Source organism: Platichthys flesus, chromosome 5 (genome assembly GCF_949316205.1).
Source record: "Platichthys flesus chromosome 5, fPlaFle2.1, whole genome shotgun sequence".
Classification (NCBI taxonomy): Eukaryota; Metazoa; Chordata; class Actinopteri; order Pleuronectiformes; family Pleuronectidae; genus Platichthys; species Platichthys flesus.
The window spans coordinates 12,833,801-12,853,948 of NC_084949.1; the positions used below are offsets into that span (position 1 = coordinate 12,833,801).

Sequence of the window (20,148 nt, forward strand, 5' to 3'; positions counted from 1 at the left end):
AAATAATATTAAGATAATTATCAGGGTATAAACTGTCTCTGACTGTTGGCAAAACATTATTTCCTTATATCATGACATGTCACCGTAATGCCATCTCAGAATGATTCATTTATTTTCACTGATTAACACCAGACTTTTCACACTCCATGTTCAGACCTCCAGGAGAGAGAACATTTCGGAAAAAAAATGTCTTGCTTCTTATTTACGACCTATAGATCTCTTCAGATGGGCAATTAACACACGTGGCTGAAGGGTGTCTGAACCTTGCAGCAGACTGCAAATTACTGCAACATTGCTGTGAAGCCATTCAGGGCCCTGTTGGGAGGTTAAATGAGGTGTTACCTAACAAAGACTGGGTGTGTAGACAGACTTCTAGAGCTTGGTGCACATCTGTCATTGATTAGCGGTCCACATACTTTACATTATTACCCCCGCTGCTCTGCTGGCATGAACTCTCTGACGTACAAGAAGCTAATTTGATCATATCTGGATATGTGTAGTAAGAAAATGCTGCTGCTTGATTGAAAACATGTGTTGAAGGAACTGATCATGTCAGCAGTTGTGAGGGATTCCAAAAGTGGACACGCATAAACAGCACTGCACCCGTCCCTAGGTGTGCTTGTGAAAGAGGGGGTCTGTTGTTTTGGTGGATATGGAAAAATACCTCCTTCTTGAGTCTCTCCTTAGTGTTTAATCGGGGCAATAGGTCAAGTCCAGCTTGGCTTAATGAAGCCTTCCCCAAAACATCTTTTTAAAGAAATAAGCAGTTTTCCTTAACTCATTTGTTGACACCATTACTACTACTAATAAAAGATTAAATTAATTTGTGACTGATTTATCTGACATTTTGAGATTTCTTTTGATAAACTGCAGGAATATGCATAGCTAAATCAGACACTACCATTGAAATGCAGAGGTCTGCTGCCCTGCCAAATATGGTAAAATCTTAATGGATGTTTAGATGGTCCACTGGCCCAATGACTGGCAGGACCTCTCCCTGTGCTGCTGACGGCCAATCCATCTATGACCGACTTTTTGTGTTTGTGAGAAAAGGATAGACTGATAGAGCTGCACATAGCTCAACAATGAAAAGCCAAACAATAAGTAAGATATCTTTTATGTTATTATGAGACATTTAAAATTGTTTTTGGATCATAATGAATATGTGGAAGGACAACTATGACTGGCGATGTCTTTGTAAATAATGGGAAATACTGAAAATATAATATTGGCATTATACATCGACAATCAGTCGTCCAACCCTTTAAACATCAGCATTGAAAAAACCATATCGGTCAACCCCTGATATTAATTGTTTGAACAATGTTAAGTATGTGCCACAAAGTCCTCAGTGAACTGTACAGTGTAAACCATACTGTCAGGAATGTGTGATAAAACAAGCTTAGGAATGTTTATATGGCATGGCCTACGGTCTCAGAAGGCGCTTGTCCACCTGGCTTCAATCAGGTACATAGCAAGCAATAATAGTATTCTGAACTGAGGCTTAATACGGGGCTCTCTCAACCGCAAACCTCTTCCTGGGCACACCAGAGCAAACTGGACATTTATCCAAATCTTTTGAAAAGGTAATCCACCACATTTAAAAAATAAACCACAAGAAACAGGGAATTGGGTACAGATTTACTGTTCCTGAAAGTTGTACCTATAACGATAATCACACTAAAAATGCTTCTATCCAATTTTAATCGAATCTTATTGGACCAGTGACTAAAACTACCCAAAGAGGACATCTACACTGGGTCGCTGGAATTAAGAAGCTCATAGAGACGTTGCGTGCGTTAAGATAATCCCTGTTATCAGAGACAGACAGACATGGACAACCAGCTCTTTTAAGAAGGATTTCATGTAATTTAAATTAAATCAACTAAAATAAAAGATCTGTCCTGTTAGATCAAACATGGTGGTTCACACATCTGAGCAGTGACTGAATATATAAGTATTCTTGACTCGTTTGAGGTAGTGTTTTATGTCCATGTAGTATTAAGTCAAGTTGACGGTTGAGCATAAACCTTGTTGACACTTTGTAATGAAATGTCTCTTCAAAGAAATAACACCAAGTTTGTTGGATTGCCAGAGCTGCTAGGTTGAGGGCTGCAGTCAGTCAAAGAAACTCATGGTCAAGCCAAATCATAACTAATCTTCAACCAATCGATTTGACCATACATCATCTGTTAACTAAATCGGTCATAGTGGCTGAGTGCATGGTACCATATAGCATAATGATATATTATGCTATATCGCTGTTACCTTTCTCATTTAACTCCCATGTACAGACATCACCTGGTGTCTTTTTTAATATCAGCTACTCCAAGGGAGATTGTGTATCAGACCCATATTTTATGATATGATATTATTTGTATTATACTTATGTGTATTAAATATATATTCTTCAGTATGGCTTATTTTCCCTTTCCCACTCAGTGATTTCCTGGCCTCTTCCCTGTACTCACCTTTATTTGGCTGCCACAATCAAGCTGACTTTAATCATTTATTTTTTTCACGTAGACATTAAGTTCAGACTGCCAAAACAATTTACATCACTTCAGTGCGCATGAATATCTTGAACATTAAATCTGTTGTCAGTGTTGCTCCCACACAGTTAATCTCCTGATCAGATTTCATTACTGTCCTTCCAAAATATGCTCTATGTAAGAAACCGAACTCTCTGGATCTCCACTGCATTTGTTTCCATCAGTGAGTCCTCGGCTGAACTATCAGTCCCAGCTCTGTCCACACCAGAGCTGTTTTCCATTACAGTCCTAAGAGGAAAGTTTTTAAATCATATTCTAGTGTGACCTAAAGTATACTGGACAAGGGAAAGTCCCCCCCCTTTGCCCAGATTTACATGTTTTTTTTATGCAGTAGGAAGAATCGGTTAGAGCCACTGAAAACACATTGTAACCAAAATCTTTTTAGTCTCTGAAGCCCCATTGGCACTGTGTCATAAGTGTTACTGCTCTGAGGTATTAAACTAAGAAACAATCTCAAGCCTATTTTGCCTTATACTGTTTTTTTTAATGCTCGAAAAGACACTACAAATCCAGAATCATCAGAAAACAAACAGTAATTTATATTTTATTTTGTTGTTATTTAGGTTCATTCCAATTATCCAGCTCCCTCCAGTTGTGCTTCGTACCCCATCCCGTAATTCTTTCAAAGAAATCCACCATGTGCTAGTCCATGCATGGTCATCATGTGACTGTAGTAGAATTCTGATATACACCGCAGACGTAAACCAGTGCAGTGACTTTAGATCTGGAAATCATGACAGTGCCACCCTGTATGATGCTGAATAGGAAATGTGGTCCTTGATTCAATTCATTCACTTCACAGTTGACTAGAGGCTTGAACATGTAAAAAATTGTATAACGGTTGGTTGTTAACTCTGGTAAAATCTTTCTCTCTGTACTGAAACAAACATCATGAGTGACAATAAAACACCTATTATTTCCATAGACTCCACAAAGACTAAGCTCTATTTCCTCCTGTTTATGAAACAGCATCATAATGCTCATTGATTTGTCATTATTACCACGAAACGTTTAGCTGATGTGCAAAAAGCCACGTGGGTGTGAAGGACAGGTGTCTGAGGTGAGTGTTTGTACTTTATTGTCGCTCCTAAATAAAGGCATTAGCCATCGGTGGCAGACACAAGGCCGGCCCAGCGTGCCACAGACTCACAATGAACTCACTGTTGTCAGTTGAGATCAGCTCCCCCTCTCCCCCTCTCTTCCCCTCACTGCTCTCCCCTCTCCTTAGAGGAAGAAACACCACATGCAGAGCTGCTGTGTTTGTGTCAAAGCTGCAAGACATCCTCAGATTTTTCACAACTACTCTGCAAAGCTGTTGACGCAGACATTTTCTATTTAAGTCCTTTAGCAATTCCTTATTTTTTTAATCTGAAAAACATTGAAGAATGCCTTATTTGAACTTTGATAACATCTTATTATTTTTATGAGTTGAGCTTTTGCCCCTCAAAAGATCAAAATCAGCTATTAAAAAGGTAATGAAATCTTCTCAGCTGTTAATACAATAATATTATATTTCATAGAGGAATCTTCACTACCCTCGAGCATGATGGAGTCATGTGAAGCTGGAAAGAGAATTACCAATCATGCGAAACCCCCAAACGAGTCCTTATGACCATCAAGAAAGGTTACGGAAATAACATCCCCTGTTTGGAAAGTTCCCATCTGCACAGACCAGAGTCCTCTGCTGGTAATCAGCATTTCACAGTCTGGACAAGGGGTTCTTAGGGTTGCAGCAGTGCTGGCAAGTTGTTGAAAGGAATTGAACAGTTCCATCAAAGAGGGGATCATATCTTTCCTCTGTGTCTGCAGCCAGCCTGATAAAGAAGACACGCTTTCTGAGCTGTGGTCTGTTTGTGTGTGCTTCAGATAGGGACGTGAAAGTACTGAAGTCAAAGAGGTGGGGGTTATTGGGGGGCTGTCATACATAAAGCAGCAGTTGACGTCATGGCTGGTGAGAACCAGAAAGATCGGAGTAGCCTTGGCGTGCGTGTGCGGCTGCATGCGTGTGTCAATCCTCCTTGTTACAATGCTAAACTGCAGGAAGTGCCTGGTCGAAGCCAAGAAACCCAGGTTGTCCCTAATGAGCCATCCAGCTGTGTTGTCAATCAGATAAACTTCCAGCATTTTGCCCCAAAGGAACACAGTCAGCAGTTCAGTCCAGGAAACCTTCACCTCCAGCAGAACTGTCCAGCCGGGGACATTACGTTTACGCAATGAGCTGAAATATTTACAGCATTTGGCTTTGAGTAATGATGGGACCCCCCCACACTAAAGCAATGTTTTTTCATTAAATGCCAATGTGAATTGTGAGCAGTTAAACCGGAGTGATTTTCTCTTTTGGATTGTTAAACTTTTTGTATTTTAAGAAATATCAGATATTTCACTGCAAAAAGTCAATATTTGAGAAAAATAGTCATAGATGGTTGCTCTCTCAGCCATTGGTTCTATACATTATATACATTGAGGTAATTCTGCATATTATGAAGTAATCTGGAATTTTAAAAATACGTAAGTGTGAGGAGTAAATCAGTGAGCCATCAGACTGACCATGCAGAATTTGTCATAAATTACAACATGAGCATTCTACATGCTGGTTCTGCTTCTCCACATGGTAAAATAATCAGGTTTCTCAACCAGCCAACTCTGCTTTTGTGTTTTCAGCGGCCATTTATATGTACAATGTCCATCCACAGTTCCTGGTTCAGAAAGTAACATATTTAGGTCATTTGTCATTTACCCTAACCGCTAAACCATCAATTAATATATTTTGAAAATTGTGCCTTATTCAAGGTAAAAAAAGCATAAGAAGTAAAAAGTCGTACGAAATTTGCAATATTATATTGTTTTTAGGTGACCACTGACATGACAGGGGCACTTCGGAGGCCAAACCAGATTTCTGCTGGGGCCAGTGCCCCCTGGTCCTGCCCCTGGATCTGCCCCAGTGCAGGTCTATTTAATCAATACAGGGTGTTCATTCTGCATTAGAGTGGTTTGCATCCATTGATTCATGAACGAATCACAACAAAATTCTAATATCTCCAATATTAAGCTAAATTAATTTTCTTAATTTACAAGGTCCCGTTTTCTTTCAACCATTTGTCCCAGGAAATATATGACTACGCTTTAGGAGCTAGAAGGTCTTTTTTGAATACATGATGTGAATGTAAAAACCAGAATTAGCATGATCACTGCACAACTGAGCAAATTCATCCTGGGTTATTGATGGCTTCCCTCTCCTCAGTCCATCTACTTATGTCAAAGCCTGCCAATCACCATTCACTGGTAACTGCTTCAATTATCTAACACGCAGACTCTGCAATACAGTTACAGTATTAATGACCTGAGAGCTCAGCCCCCTCCATAAACCGACTCTTGCTCATCAAGTAGAGGTAAAGGAAACTGTCTTCTCTTGAATGAAATGGAGTAGATGCACATGCACAATTAATCTGATTACACATGTATGTTCCTTTGCAGCACATTTTGAGGAGCTAATTTCTGCTTCCGTGGCAAATTTACAAATTATATCCTGCTGCATTTAGTTTTTGGGGAAAAATATGTATGATTTCACACATCTCCCCTTGGCGTCGTTAAAATGAAGGATTTTCAGATGAGACTGAGACAATTACATTTACAATTTACTTAATTGAATTTTTAATCATATCTTACCTGAATTGCAATGCAACTGTTTCTAAAGGCAAATAATCTTAAAGGATTTCAATATTATCTTAATCACAACATCCCTGCTGTTGTTCCTGAACCATTAAAACAAAGGTGCTGCTCTGATTGACTGAGATAGGAGACAGGGACACAGTTTTAACTCTTAATATAAAGTACAATGAGTCTGATGAACTTTATCTAGTATTCCGACTTCTTGCTGCTCAGTCAACCATGTGACTGGAGAGGAGGCCTGACCTCCAGGGCGGGGGGCAGTAAAATACAGTTTTCCCATGACATCAGCACACTTATTTTCCCCTGTAGGGCCTCTAGATTATCTGTTTTATTGCCACATGACCACAAAGTGCGCTCAACACAGAATGATGAGGATTGGTGCCATTGATTGATGCTATGTTCCGTTTGAAATTCTATTTATTTGACTAATCAAGCCTATATTTGTATATGTGTTCCATTATAATTGATAAATCCTGTCTATCAAAACAGTTAACATTTCATTAAACTTATTTGTTTATTATTGAATGAGCCATTTCCGTGTGAATTGGTACTTTACATTTTTTTTCCACCATTGAGTGATCTGAAGATGATCTTTAATAAATAAGGGATTACAGGCTAGAGACCAAGTTTCAAACCTTCACTCATTATGCTTCTATGTTCCCAATTAAAGCTGACATTATAGTTGCCTTATCTTTGCCATGCAGTGATTTGTCTTCACAGCGCTGCTTTTCTGAGTGATACATTTTAGGACATACTTTGGTGAAACGCTGTGATGTCTGAGCCTTGTGAAAAATATTGCCTTTAGAAAAATAATTTAGTTTTTCTAATAAAAACTAGTGTCAGGCTGTAAAGAAAGAAAGCTTTAGATGGCAAACTGCGATGCACACGTTAATCTCGACTTTGACCTTTAAATACAAAACCTGCTGATAAGCTGTTTGAGGTGTACAGCACTGTTTGTTAGTGATGTTGGTGTCACTCAAACCCTGTGACAGCAGAGCCTGAATCAAAGACAAAGTGCTGAGGTTCCATGTACTTTTCCCTCATCGCCTTTCCTCCCTCTTCTTGTCTCCACAGATCGAGAGGACCAATCCATTCTCTGCACGTGAGTATGATGACATATTCCATTGCTGCATGATTTAAAAAAAAAAAAAAAAAAGGTTAAAATAATTTGTGCTCCCAGGTCCCACATTGGGTTCATACTTCATTCATACTTCATTCATGAATCCTTTCCACTCAGTAGCCTTGGAAATAGCATCATCTGTTGCATTATATTCCACTCAAGCATTTTTGTCTGAATTAAATGAAATGATGATAAAATATTTACCAACCAGTAATTTACCCCTGTGCATTTTAAAATTTATTTTAAAAACGTGTGTCTCACTGACACTGAACAGACTGCAACTTCCTGAGAGATAATTGAGAAATACAGGGTCTGAGAAATGTCTGCTCCACAAACGTCATCGTCTCAGTGACAAGTGACAACAGATGACAGGAATGTCACCAAGGAAATGCCAGAGATAGAGGAAAGAGATAAGCCACAACAAAGTCTGGTTCTTCATTCTGTGTGAATAGCAAAGTGTTAGCATTATTTTGTTCCATGTCTATACATGCAGTCAAAATAACTTGACTATTTCCCTTTTATTTAACGACAAAGGCTTAAAGTGTATTGTTATTTATCTTGAGACAAGGAGAACTTGAATGTAAATCTAATTAATTTAAGCTTAATTCATGTAACCTGATCCTAAACAATGATGTAGAATGGACATTGACATTTTTCCCTTCATTTGTGATGTCTTCACTTGGCCACAGCTAAAAGGCAATTTCCCTTGGATGTTATCAAATCTTTAATGCATCCACACATAATGGAAGCAAGTTAACTATATTTTACATTCCACTCTACACTGGAGGTCAAGACTTCTGCGAATTTTGGGCTTGGATTTATTTAAAGCACTAAAAAGTTAGGAATCGTTCCATTGAGTTGACAACTATTTTATTTAGAATTTTGAATTTAAAGACATTTTACGTGTTCTCTTTATTTTTGAATGGATTATCCAACAACTTTTACAAACTTATCAAAAAGAGTTAACAAGTCTCACAATCAGTAAAAATCTAGAACTGTGTTCTTTAGCATTTATTTATTTATTGTGTTTCTGTTGTGTTGAATTGTGAAGCAGAAAATAAGGATTATGCACACTATCAATGGATTCGGCTCTGAGTTACACTGGTATGGAAACACCAAATATGACATACAAAACATGATTAAGTCAGCACTCCCTGTTTTAAATGACTTCAGAAGTGGGGGAGCTGAAGAATGTCACACCCGACAGTCCAATACCAACACCAGAGACATTGCACAATCCCTCCATGATAACCGTTCGTGCACAGCAGCAATGACACTGACAGCACTGACACACTACTTTCTCAGTCCTCACCATCAGCCACATCACACTCCCTCAGTCTGAAAGCAAAACAATATTTGGCACATACTTGGTGTGTGTGAGTATGCACTTATTGTAAAACCTCAGGTATGCTCTAAATCTAAACAGCTCCCACAAAGATTTTTGCATGGCTTGGAGGATTTGACATGATTGTATTCCCGGATTTTATGCCACAGCCACTGTATGGCAGCAGTGATAAGCAGGCTGACTATTCACACGCTCACAACCAGTTTGAGTTTATGTTATTATCTTTCATTCTTCAATATATTTTTTTTCCTTTGGTGAAAAAGAGGGTAGGGATAGTGTTCTGTGCGCGCTCACAAACACCTGCAGATCTGTAAAGCTAAGTAAGAGCAGAACATGTTCGATCCAGTATCACCCGGGCTTGGGTATAAATATAGAGAGCTCATTATAAAAAGTTTCATTCTCAAGATGCCTGTCTTTTGTTTGTGGTTTCTTCTTTTGTCTCACAGAGGTGAGTCAGGAGCTGGAAAAACTGAGAACACAAAGAAGGTCATTCAGTACCTGGCACACGTTGCCTCTTCCCACAAAGGAAGAAAAGACCACAACAATCCTGTGAGTATACTTCATATTCCAGACTCTAATTCAGATTGAACTTTAAGTTGTAACCTAAACATCCCATAAAACGGAGATGGAATACAAATGTCAATGGAGGAGTAACTACTGTCATAATTCCCTTTAGTATGTCTCTATGCCCCTACAACTCTGTAAGGATATTATGAAGCCGCTTTCAGACATGCTCTGGATTCCACACATTTTTCCTGAAATTATCCAGAGGGGCTGATGGCGAGAAGGCAAATGTCCAAGTCAGCTGTTCGGGACATTTTCTAGAACTTTTTCTAACAGCCCTCTAGTAAAATGTCTGGAAAATATATCAGAGTGAGCCCATGTGAGAACACAACAAGCTAATTTCCAGAAAATCTCCAGCGAGAGAGTTGGTGTTTTATATCATTTCTAACAAGTGATGAACGCTAAAAGAATACAAATAACATGATGATAAACAGTTGCCATACACATAGAAAACAATAAGATTTGAGTGCTTTTGACGATAAGGGCAGACGCATTTGTTGATATGCTGTAAACAAAAAATGTGTGATTTCTCCAGCAGAATTTATTCGTCATGTCCAATTTGCCCAGGCACCCCTCACCTGAATGTGCCAGGCATTTTCCTTTTGTTGTGACCATGTCTGACTCAGGCAATCTCCTGCTGTGTTCTTCATTTGTGAAACGTTTTCCGGTGTTCATGTCTGAAACAGCTTAGCTTTTCTATAGAAATAAAAACTCACATGTGGATTATGAGAACGCTGTAAATGGAGTAACAATAATTAGAAATAAGTACTGTTTGTTTAAGGTTTCGCAGTATTAATATCAATACCTATTCTGGGCTAAATTACTTTGTGCACTGGATGAGTGTGGGTGCAATCTAACAATTTGCATTTGTCTTTCTGTAACAAACAGCCAGAGTCACCTAAACCAGTGAAACAGCAGGCAAGTCTTTATGCTTTTTTATACACCCATGTTCGTGTGCATGCTACACTGACATTTTCCACTCAAATAAAAAAATGTAATTCCCTTGGCTCATAATATATCTGTTGAGTATGAGCCTATTATGGGATCATCAAATAGTGTCAGTAATTCCAAGGATTTCACTAATTCTACTTTATGGTTTACTTAAAGAATGCAGAAAAAGCCTAATTAGCAATTACTTTGTCTCTCTCCATCAGGCTCAAAATGCAGTTGTAAGTACATTTTAAAACTGGCATGATTATTCAAATAACATTGTGTTTTATGTTAATGTGACATACAGTTCATTTGCCTGCTTTTATTGTGATTCACACCCAATGAAACATAGTCAGATGTTTGTTTGTTTTAGCTGTTGTCACACATTAAGTCAAGGCATTCATCTTGAAGAATAAGAATTTTTATATAGGAAAAATGCTAACTGTATTCAGTGCAGTCCAAAGTGTTATTGATCCGTGTTGTTGTTAAGACAGAACTAGTGGCCACACCTCTCTTTTTTAAAAGCATCAGCTTATCACGTTATGTGTGGGTTTACCTTCAGTACTGCAGTGATTCTCAGTCCTGGCCCATTATAATCCAGAGCCCTGCAGGTAGCCCTTAGAGACATTTCGCCTGTGGTACACTGGTATTTTTATTTAAACCTAGCTTTTCTGTGAGCTTTGGCTTTTTGTCTACATGCAAACAACGTTTTTTAACGTCACTGAAAATAAGTAAAGCATTAGTAAAACAGTGTAACATCCTTTCATGTGGAGGGAGATTTTAAGAACAGGAGAAAAGCCTGTGTTTAGATAGATACCTGTGTACGTGTGGATGATGCAGACAATGAATTATGTGTTTACCAACAGGACAGCAGCAGTGATCTTGGTCTCGAGGGCCGTGATCATAGACCTCAGAAATAGTATAATATCACCTTTTGCTAACTCAAATGACAGACTGCTGTAGGTTGTTGTAGATTGTGACACCAATGTATAATTTTTAGAAATATTCAGCGTAAATTACAGGTTTACTTGTTTCCATGACATTAATGCAGTTTATTATTTTCCATAATAACAATTGAATCTTCCCATATCCTACAGAGTGGACCCCTGTTTTATGTGAGTAGTATGTAGTTTCTTACCTATCTCACTTCACTTACAATATGAAGGGGGCACATTACCCACTCCGTCGCCACCTACTCTTTAACCTCAGAATAACTCACTAATAACTGTTATATTCACTGACTGTGGGTTTTAGATGCTTTCCATCCACTTTAAGCCTACAGTACAACTTGCTACCAGCCATAGCTATCAATGTGTGTTGATCTAACATGAACGTACAGAGTTTATTAAACAGGATATGTTAATAAACTAACTAACTACAATAAAATTGTAGTTAGTTAAATACACTTATAGTTAAATACACTTATCATTACATGCAGTGAAATCAACAGCTGCTTGTTTAAACTATCGCTTATTAAAGCCTGTTAATTCTGTTAAGAATGTAAGGCACAGATCTTAAGATAAAACAATAAAAAAATACTAATCAGCCCTTTATATTTTTACAGCAACCCTCCAGTTAATTCACCAGAAATGTATTAACCTATATTTATGCATCATATAATTGAAATGGTTTGCTGTTTTTTAAGCAAGCTCAACTTAATCACTAGATGTAGTAGTTGATCTATCTAACATTAAGTAGGAATCAGCCCAAAGAGCCTAAACAAGTTCTCTACATCGACTTGTTTCCATTTAGATCTAAACACTTTGTGCCCTTTCCCAAGAAATGCCCTATTTTTCTTTCTTCTGAAAAGCAAGACTTGTAATATTTGCTGCACCTCTTGGCCCCTGCAGCAGATGTTGAGCAGTGTTCACAACCTCCTAGACTGGCCTCTGCCTCCGAAAGTTTAGTGGGACAGTTTTGACTGATCTTCTTTGGCTTCACTCGGCCTGTCCTAAAACACTGCTCGGCTTTGTGGCCTGCCAAACACGCTGCACGTTAATAAGAGACAAACTTGTAACTATCAAAGTTTATGAAAAAATTGTTGGAGGGAGATAATTTGGATTCTTTTTTAGCTTCAGAAGCTTTTGGATATTAATAGTGTTGACTTATAATGAGTCAGATTGCTTGCAAAACAATTGGCAGTCTCTGGTGGAGGAGCTGGCTCTGACTCTGTCAGATGTTTGACATATCCACTTTGCTATAGAAATGTGGGTCAAACCTCTAAATGCTGCTGAGCTGGACCCCCCCTGGTGTTTTTAATCTGCACATTGTGTGTACAATAGACCACACAAATGGGCAGAGGTTGCCAATGGATAATTTTAACAACCAAATTACACCACAGGACTGTGTTTATGTAGAAACAAGGGCTTTTGGGTTAAATCTTCTGGCCTCTGTGGGATTTGCTTCTGCTCTGATAGCTGGAGAAAGTCCAGGTTTATCTAGTTCAGCCCTGCCTCATTCGAGCTGCTCAGAAACTCAATTAAAAGCAGCCCATCATGCTCTCAAGCCAAAGATCACATTACAAGTCTCACATACTAACCAAATGCTGATTCCTCAGTTCCTTTTTGTGGAAAATGGCCTCCGCAAACCTCAAGTGAGCACAGCAATTTTTGACGTAATGGGAAAATATTTCACTTAGCCACAAGAAGAGAAATAACGGAGCAGAAAAAATAGTTTTTTCTCTCTTTTCTGTTGGATTCTCTGGTCATGACAAGGCCAACAATGAGGCTCAGATGGAAACATAGCAGACCACCTGTTCAAACATCTTTAAAATATGCTTTTTTTAATTCAACATGTCAGAGAATCCAATTTGACCAAAAATAGTGTTTCTGTTGTGCGCTGTGGACACATTCCCCCTGACATGATCAATTGCATGTCTGGCTTCTGTCACAGTTAAAGAAAAATTCCCCAGAGCAGATCCCAAATGGAATTTTCTTTTCCATCTAAACTTTAGAAGATAAAATTGTGTTGGCTTGGTTTTTGGAAGGTTTGAGATATAGCTTTACAATATTCATGATCCGATCGAAAGCTTTTCTCTCAATTGTTTAGTCTATAAGCCCAAGGTGAAGTCTCAACATTTGACAGTCAAAAACCATATAAGTTTCACATCCAACAGTTTTGAAATATTCCATCAGGTCACTCTTAATATTTCCATCTACTGTCTTTATCTGTGTGCGTGAGTTATGAAACCTTTTCTTTGTTTTCCTGTATTAAACACACAAGTCTTCAGAGGTCTGCTGTCTTTGTCTGCATGTATATGCCTTTTTCAGTTGTCAGTGAAAATCTGAATTAATTTCTCTCTTTTTTAGACTTGATTTTCATATGGTAACGATTCATCCTTTTTTCAGGGTGAATTGGAACGTCAGCTTTTACAAGCCAACCCCATCCTGGAATCGTTTGGCAACGCGAAGACAGTGAAAAATGACAACTCGTCACGATTTGTAAGTACAGAAAAAATGATATTCAATATGTCTACCGTGGTGTCCTCCTGTCTCAGCCATACACACGTTATATAAAGATTAACGACACTTCCAGAAATGAAGCCAAAATAGAAACACTACCATCTTGCAACAAAGAGCTTTGACTTCACATTTGGGGAGCTGTCATATCGTTCATTTTTATATGCCGTCTATGGTCTCAACACCAGTATGGCTTCTTTTTTTTTTCTTTTTAAGTCAAGAATAAATTGATTGAAAGTAATTGAATCATCTAGTCTTTCCTGTTTGCAGTTAAACAGGCCATACAGCCAGACACACGTGCCTGTTAGTCATTAATGAGGCCTTTGAAAGTGGAGCCTTTCAGACCAACCGCACTCAGCAGACTTCTGAGAAGGGAAGCAGCACATGAGTAAACCCTCGGTTTACAGTGTCCCTGCGGCAGATAAATCGGTAAAATTCAATAGAAATTATGCTATAATTATTAAATTAATGCGATTCTTCAGAAGCTGTTAACCCGGTTGATCTACATTACCCTCAGCCAGCTAGCTCAAATATCCTCTATTGTCATCAGTCAGATCCCATTGATGACAAATGATTCAAGACAGGTATTCAAAAGAATACTGGAAATTTACGGATGCTGGTTGAAGTCATGTGTCAAAAGTTGAATTACTTTAAATATTAAAAGCTGTTTTACAATCAATACTGTAAATCTATATCAGTGTTCTATTAATAGAGGGGGTGCCTTAGTGTCATTTAGTTGCAGATTGATTCCCTGTTATCTTGAATAGTGCATTTCCTGAACAATTATCTTGTGTTGATCTCTGCAGGGGAAATTCATCCGTATCAACTTTGATGTCACCGGATACATTGTTGGAGCCAATATTGAAACTTGTATCCTGCTTTAAAAAGATTTAGTAGAACTACTAGGTCAAATATTTATAAGGAGGATTAATCAGGACTGTTGCTAATGAATCCAACCGAAAATGTTCATCCCTGCATGCCATAGAAATGTTCCGTTTGTAGTGAAGCTGATTTTTTTGAACCTGTAATCTTAACCAATTTGAACTGGACAGAAGGAATGGAATTTTGTTTCTACATCAAACTTACTCACCAGGTAGATATTATTTACCTTGACCAGCCTGTGATAGACTTACTGGAGAAATCCAGAGCTATTCGTCAAGCCAAAGATGAGCGCACCTTCCACGTCTTCTACCAGCTGCTGGTTGGAGCTGGAGAACACCTGCAATGTGAGTAGACGGAGCTTGAACTGTTACACTATATAAGAGCTCTTCTCTGTCTGTCATAACTTCAGACTGCAGCTCATCTTTCCAGTGTGATTACTGTATGTGCAAGGCTAACATAATTTATTCAGTGTATGTGAGTGTATATATATATTTACACACACACAGTAAGTATTAACTATTAACAATGTATACAAATTGTAGTAAGTTAAATCTCATCAGAATCCTCCACAGTGAGTTTGGGGTGATTTAATATCATGGATAACGGTGACTGTGTTGTTTGGTGGACAGCGGACCTGCTTTTGGAAGGATTCAACAACTACCGTTTCCTGTCCAATGGCAACGTCACGATCCCGGGTCAGCAGGACAAAGACAACTTCCAAGAGACAATGGAGGCGATGCACATCATGAGCTTCGGCCATGAGGAGATTCTGGGTATGTAATCCAAAACATTAAAATAACACAGCAAAGGGGAAACTAAACTGATTGAAATTTCTCCGGATTCTTTATCTTATAGGCATGCTGAAGGTCGTGTCTTCAGTGCTTCAGTTTGGAAACATTATCTTCAAAAAGGAGAGGAACTCTGACCAAGCCTCTATGCCTGATAATACTGGTAAATACACACACACACACACACACACACACACAAATCCTAGGACATCTGTTCACAACACTGTAGCTTGGAGATCGCAGGTCAAGACACTGCTCTCCTCCTTTCTCCCTTCCTATATAACACTTCAACTTGTCCTGCCTCCCTCACACTGTGCACCTCATCCACTGAACAGAGGGACCAGTGATTTACATCTTTTCTCTCCCTGAGCGTTGTCAACCTGCCATTGAGTCACATCGTTATGAGGATTTACTCCTAGAGGAAATGGGGCACAGCCTTCCAGTTCCTCCACATGTGGCACTCCATATTTGGCACTTAAAGGAGAAAGAGAGAGAGGGGAGTAAATCTAATGCCAGTGATGCGGCTCAGCCAGATTTCCCCAAATGCGATGAGCAGAAGCGAGGCCTGAAGCGCTTGTTTTTTTTAGAAGTGAGACTTGGCGGATCAGTCTAGATTCTGCCTTTTCCTCCTTTTCCACAAGCTGCAGCCATGAAAAATAATTACACTTTCCCCATCACATTTTATATGAAAACTGACATCTTAGAAAGATTTGTGGTAAGATCAATAGGTTTGCATGCATGTCTGTTTAATTACATCATTGTCAGACAGTTGTGTCAAAAAAAAGCATTCTGGGAAAGCTTTCCTGGGTCGACAAAGCAATTTATATACATAGTCTCAAATATCTTACTTTGGCATTTTATTCTACTTTGTATTCACTTAATTTTCTGTTTTTCCATCTCTTGTCTACCAGCTGCTCAGAAGCTGTGTCACTTGCTGGGTATGAATGTAATGGAATTTACCAGAGCAATCCTGTCACCAAGGATCAAAGTGGGAAGAGACTACGTCCAGAAAGCACAGACTAAAGAGCAGGTCAGTTGGCTGGGCATTTTTTTTCTGTGTACGTACAGTAATTATTTAATGGAAAGAAAAGGAACTGAAGTTTGTTTAGTTGGAGGCCTCCACTAACAAGGAGCGGAAACTAAAGATTATGAATGAATCCTGCAACTAACGTTTTGTATTCTCTTCCCAATTACAACAATATTTAATCTATAACTCTTCATGCTTCTTTGGAATTGATTGGAAAAAAAACAACAATTGCAGAACAATTGATGTTCAAAACAGTGAACTCATGATGTCAAAAAGCCACAAGGCAACGTTTAGAGTACTGTCTGTTAAATCATTCACATGTTTTAGTCATTAATTGCTATTTTAAGTGCAGTACTTTGATGATAATGGTCAAAGCTTTTTGGAAATGGCTGTTGTCCCAAACCATTGACTGAGATATTAATGAAGGTCTGACTCAGAACATTAAAGTTATTCTGTACAGGTTCGCCAAGACGAAGAGCTCATCTGTCCAGGGAAGAATAGATTTCATCGTGAGGATCAGGCCGTCTGATGTGTCGTCATTCTCTCTTCCTATATTGTCTTACCATTCATTCTTTTTCCACTCCTCCTTTCCTGTCTCCTCTGGCTGCCTCCAGGCTGACTTTGCTGTCGAGGCCCTGGCTAAGGCAACATATGAGCGTCTGTTCCGCTGGCTGGTCCATCGCATCAACAAAGCTTTGGACAGAACCAAAAGACAGGGTGCCTCCTTCATCGGCATCCTGGACATTGCTGGTTTTGAGATTTTCCAGGTTTGGATTAAAGAAAATTTGCTACCTGCATTTGATTTGTGGTCATTGTTGGGAACATTTCCAGTGAAAATATTGTTCTTCCTTTGTTTTTCCCCTTCAACAGTTGAACTCGTTCGAGCAGATGTGTATCAACTACACTAATGAGAAGCTGCAGCAGCTCTTCAACCACACCATGTTCATCCTGGAGCAGGAGGAGTACCAGAGGGAGGGCATCGAGTGGAGCTTCATCGACTTCGGCCTCGACCTACAGCCCTGCATCGACCTCATTGAGAGGCCGGTCAGTCTGAATCACAACGTTGTTACTGAATAATTGAATCAAGGATATTATTTTAGTATGCCTTCCTTAACTATACGTACAAGCAATTTCACAACAAAATAAAAATTCGCTTAACTTTTTTTAACTCTCTGTTCTTGAATTGTAAATAAATGTAAAGACAAAGATAAAGATGTATCACATGTATCGTACATACTTTCTGAAGTCACTGACCCACAATGTTGTTCCTTCAGGCACACCCTCCAGGTGTGTTGGCTCTGCTGGATGAAGAGTGCTGGTTCCCCAAGGCCACAGACAGGACCTTTGTAGACAAACTGACCCAGGAACAGGGCACACACACCAAGTTCCAGAAGCCCCGTCAGCTCAAAGACAAGGCCGACTTCTGCATCATCCACTATGCCGGCAAGGTATGCTGGTCTGCTCACACTGTTTGTGTGGATTTGTGTGTGTGTACATCTCTTTTCAAACCTGGAAGATTGTTTTGATCATAGTTGTGAGGACTGATGACTCAATCATGCTAATGTTTAATTATTACTATATACACTCCAATTCAGTTGTTTTAGTGTAAGTATGTCAACACATGCCCTATAGTTAAAGCACTCATTCACTTCCTTGAAGACTTGCACATGGTATATATAACTTACACTACAATCTTATTTTCCAAGATGTCTCTTTTCCTGCCTGATCTTCTTATGCAATACTAATAACAGTTAGTTACAAGTTTTTATCTGTCAGAGCTCAGATGAAAGAATGATTCATGGTTCTCTTGTGGTGAGATTTCAGGGAAATACTGAATTCTGGGTATATTTATATGGCGTTGCATTGGAGTGGATTTGGATGATGTCAAGGGTGTTATGCAATAGAATAACACAGCATTTGTCTTGCTGCGAGACCTGCTGAATAGAACATCTGCTTACGATTAGATGGACTGTGTCGTTTAACTCCTAATCAGTCAGAAGCTCAGAGATTTGAGCTATAAGAACGAAGCTGTGGAGAAAGACTGCTGCGCGGAAAAACCCAGATGTTGGGAATGTTGTCACAGAAACAGAAATAAATCATTTCTGCAGTGTACACCACTACAACAAGAAGTGTGGCCGCATCCAAGTTGTTAGTTGCAATGATGTGTCAGATATACACTTACAGTTTTAAATATCTTGTATTAAATAAATATTTTTATAAGTTCAAAAACATCTGTGTGTGCTGCATTACGGTTGACTGGCCAGTAATTGGATGCAAACCCTCAAACGTCCTGTTAGAGTCCAGCCTGTTGTTCTGTCTATCAACTGATATTCTATTTTTGTAAATAAGCCGTCATAATATACACTTATTGTGATATACAAACATTTTAATGTTGTTTGTTCATGTGTCTTTAGCTGCTGTGTTATTATCAGATTTTTCACAATCGTAAATATCAATATCTTATAATATCAAAATTCAGGATCAGACAGAATATACTTATATTATTGTTTCGAATCCCATCACGAAGTTGTACCTCTATGGGCTTACAGGTGGACTACAAGGCAGACGAGTGGTTAATGAAGAACATGGACCCTCTGAACGACAACGTGGCCACTCTTTTACATCAGTCCACGGAGAAATTTGTAGCAGAGCTTTGGAAAGACGGTAAGCTAGTACTTTTTCATCTCCAAATACTGCAAACACAACAAGGTACTTGAGGGTATAATTTTAAAGAAAACAATATTTAAATCTGTCCATCTGTCCGGCCAATAAAAATAAAATACGGACAGACAGACTGACGCACAAAAACAGAACATAGTGCCTGGTATGTAAGAATAGATAATGTGCTCCAACTCCATCACTGATAGCTACGGAGGCAAGTGTTAGCTCTACACTTTGAATGCTACTTTGTTAGCCTGTTGCTGTTTGACAATAGTGTGTTATGTCTCTTTCATCCATGTTCACTCATGTTGCCACAAGACGTTACTGTGCTGCTTCCACCGTTCCCCTGTGAAGTCACCAACTCTAACCACTTCTCCCCCGTCTCCCCTACCAGTCGACCGCATTGTGGGCTTGGACCAGGTGGCAGGAATGAACGAGACAGCTTTTGGTGCTACCTATAAAACGAAAAAGGGCATGTTTCGTACTGTGGGACAGCTCTACAAGGAGTCGCTAACTAAACTCATGGCCACACTGAGAAACACCAACCCCAACTTTGTCCGCTGCATCATCCCGAACCACGAAAAGAGAGTAAGTACATACTTTTTTTTTATTATATGGGAAAAGCTGAGTCCTTTACTCTACTTTATGTATAAGTTTCTGTTCCTTAATGGTGTATGTGTTTCTTCCTTCAGGCTGGTAAACTGGAGCCTCACCTGGTTCTGGACCAGCTCAGGTGTAATGGAGTCCTGGAGGGGATTCGCATCTGTAGACAGGGCTTCCCCAACCGCATCATCTTCCAGGAGTTCAGACAGAGGTAGCAGACAACAAAGATGTTTTTTAACTCTGTAAATACATTTAACACAGAGGAAAGATTAGCTTCATTTTCAACTAAATGTCTGTTGCTTTTTGTTTACAGATACGAGATTCTGACACCCAATGCAATCCCCAAGGGATTTATGGACGGAAAACAAGCCTGTGAAAGAATGGTGCTGCTCCTTTTCTGTATTTAATTTTTTATCAGCTATTTGATATTTGTTACCAATGCTTTTAATGCTTGCTAATAAGTTAGGTAATAGTTTTTAAGGCAGAATTTATAAAATGTGATTAAGAATTTGGTATATATTTACTCCTGTTAAGGTAGGAAATAATCCT

General features: G+C 39.0%; 1 protein-coding gene across 1 annotated transcript in view; it reads left to right on the forward strand.

The window, feature by feature from the left end:
* Nucleotides 1–20,148, forward strand: part of LOC133953899 (myosin-10-like) — a 46,499-nt gene that overhangs the window by 11,851 nt on the left and 14,500 nt on the right. Inside the window, exons 4-21 of the mRNA XM_062388057.1 lie at nucleotides 7,296–7,323; nucleotides 9,133–9,235; nucleotides 10,139–10,168; nucleotides 10,405–10,419; nucleotides 11,278–11,295; nucleotides 13,528–13,620; nucleotides 14,445–14,508; nucleotides 14,766–14,864; nucleotides 15,150–15,293; nucleotides 15,376–15,471; nucleotides 16,220–16,338; nucleotides 16,950–17,102; nucleotides 17,206–17,379; nucleotides 17,610–17,783; nucleotides 18,885–18,999; nucleotides 19,391–19,584; nucleotides 19,689–19,810; nucleotides 19,913–19,982. Coding sequence (XP_062244041.1) covers nucleotides 7,296–7,323; nucleotides 9,133–9,235; nucleotides 10,139–10,168; nucleotides 10,405–10,419; nucleotides 11,278–11,295; nucleotides 13,528–13,620; nucleotides 14,445–14,508; nucleotides 14,766–14,864; nucleotides 15,150–15,293; nucleotides 15,376–15,471; nucleotides 16,220–16,338; nucleotides 16,950–17,102; nucleotides 17,206–17,379; nucleotides 17,610–17,783; nucleotides 18,885–18,999; nucleotides 19,391–19,584; nucleotides 19,689–19,810; nucleotides 19,913–19,982 — 1,811 coding nt within the window. The remainder of the gene's footprint in view (nucleotides 1–7,295; nucleotides 7,324–9,132; nucleotides 9,236–10,138; nucleotides 10,169–10,404; nucleotides 10,420–11,277; nucleotides 11,296–13,527; nucleotides 13,621–14,444; nucleotides 14,509–14,765; nucleotides 14,865–15,149; nucleotides 15,294–15,375; nucleotides 15,472–16,219; nucleotides 16,339–16,949; nucleotides 17,103–17,205; nucleotides 17,380–17,609; nucleotides 17,784–18,884; nucleotides 19,000–19,390; nucleotides 19,585–19,688; nucleotides 19,811–19,912; nucleotides 19,983–20,148) is intronic.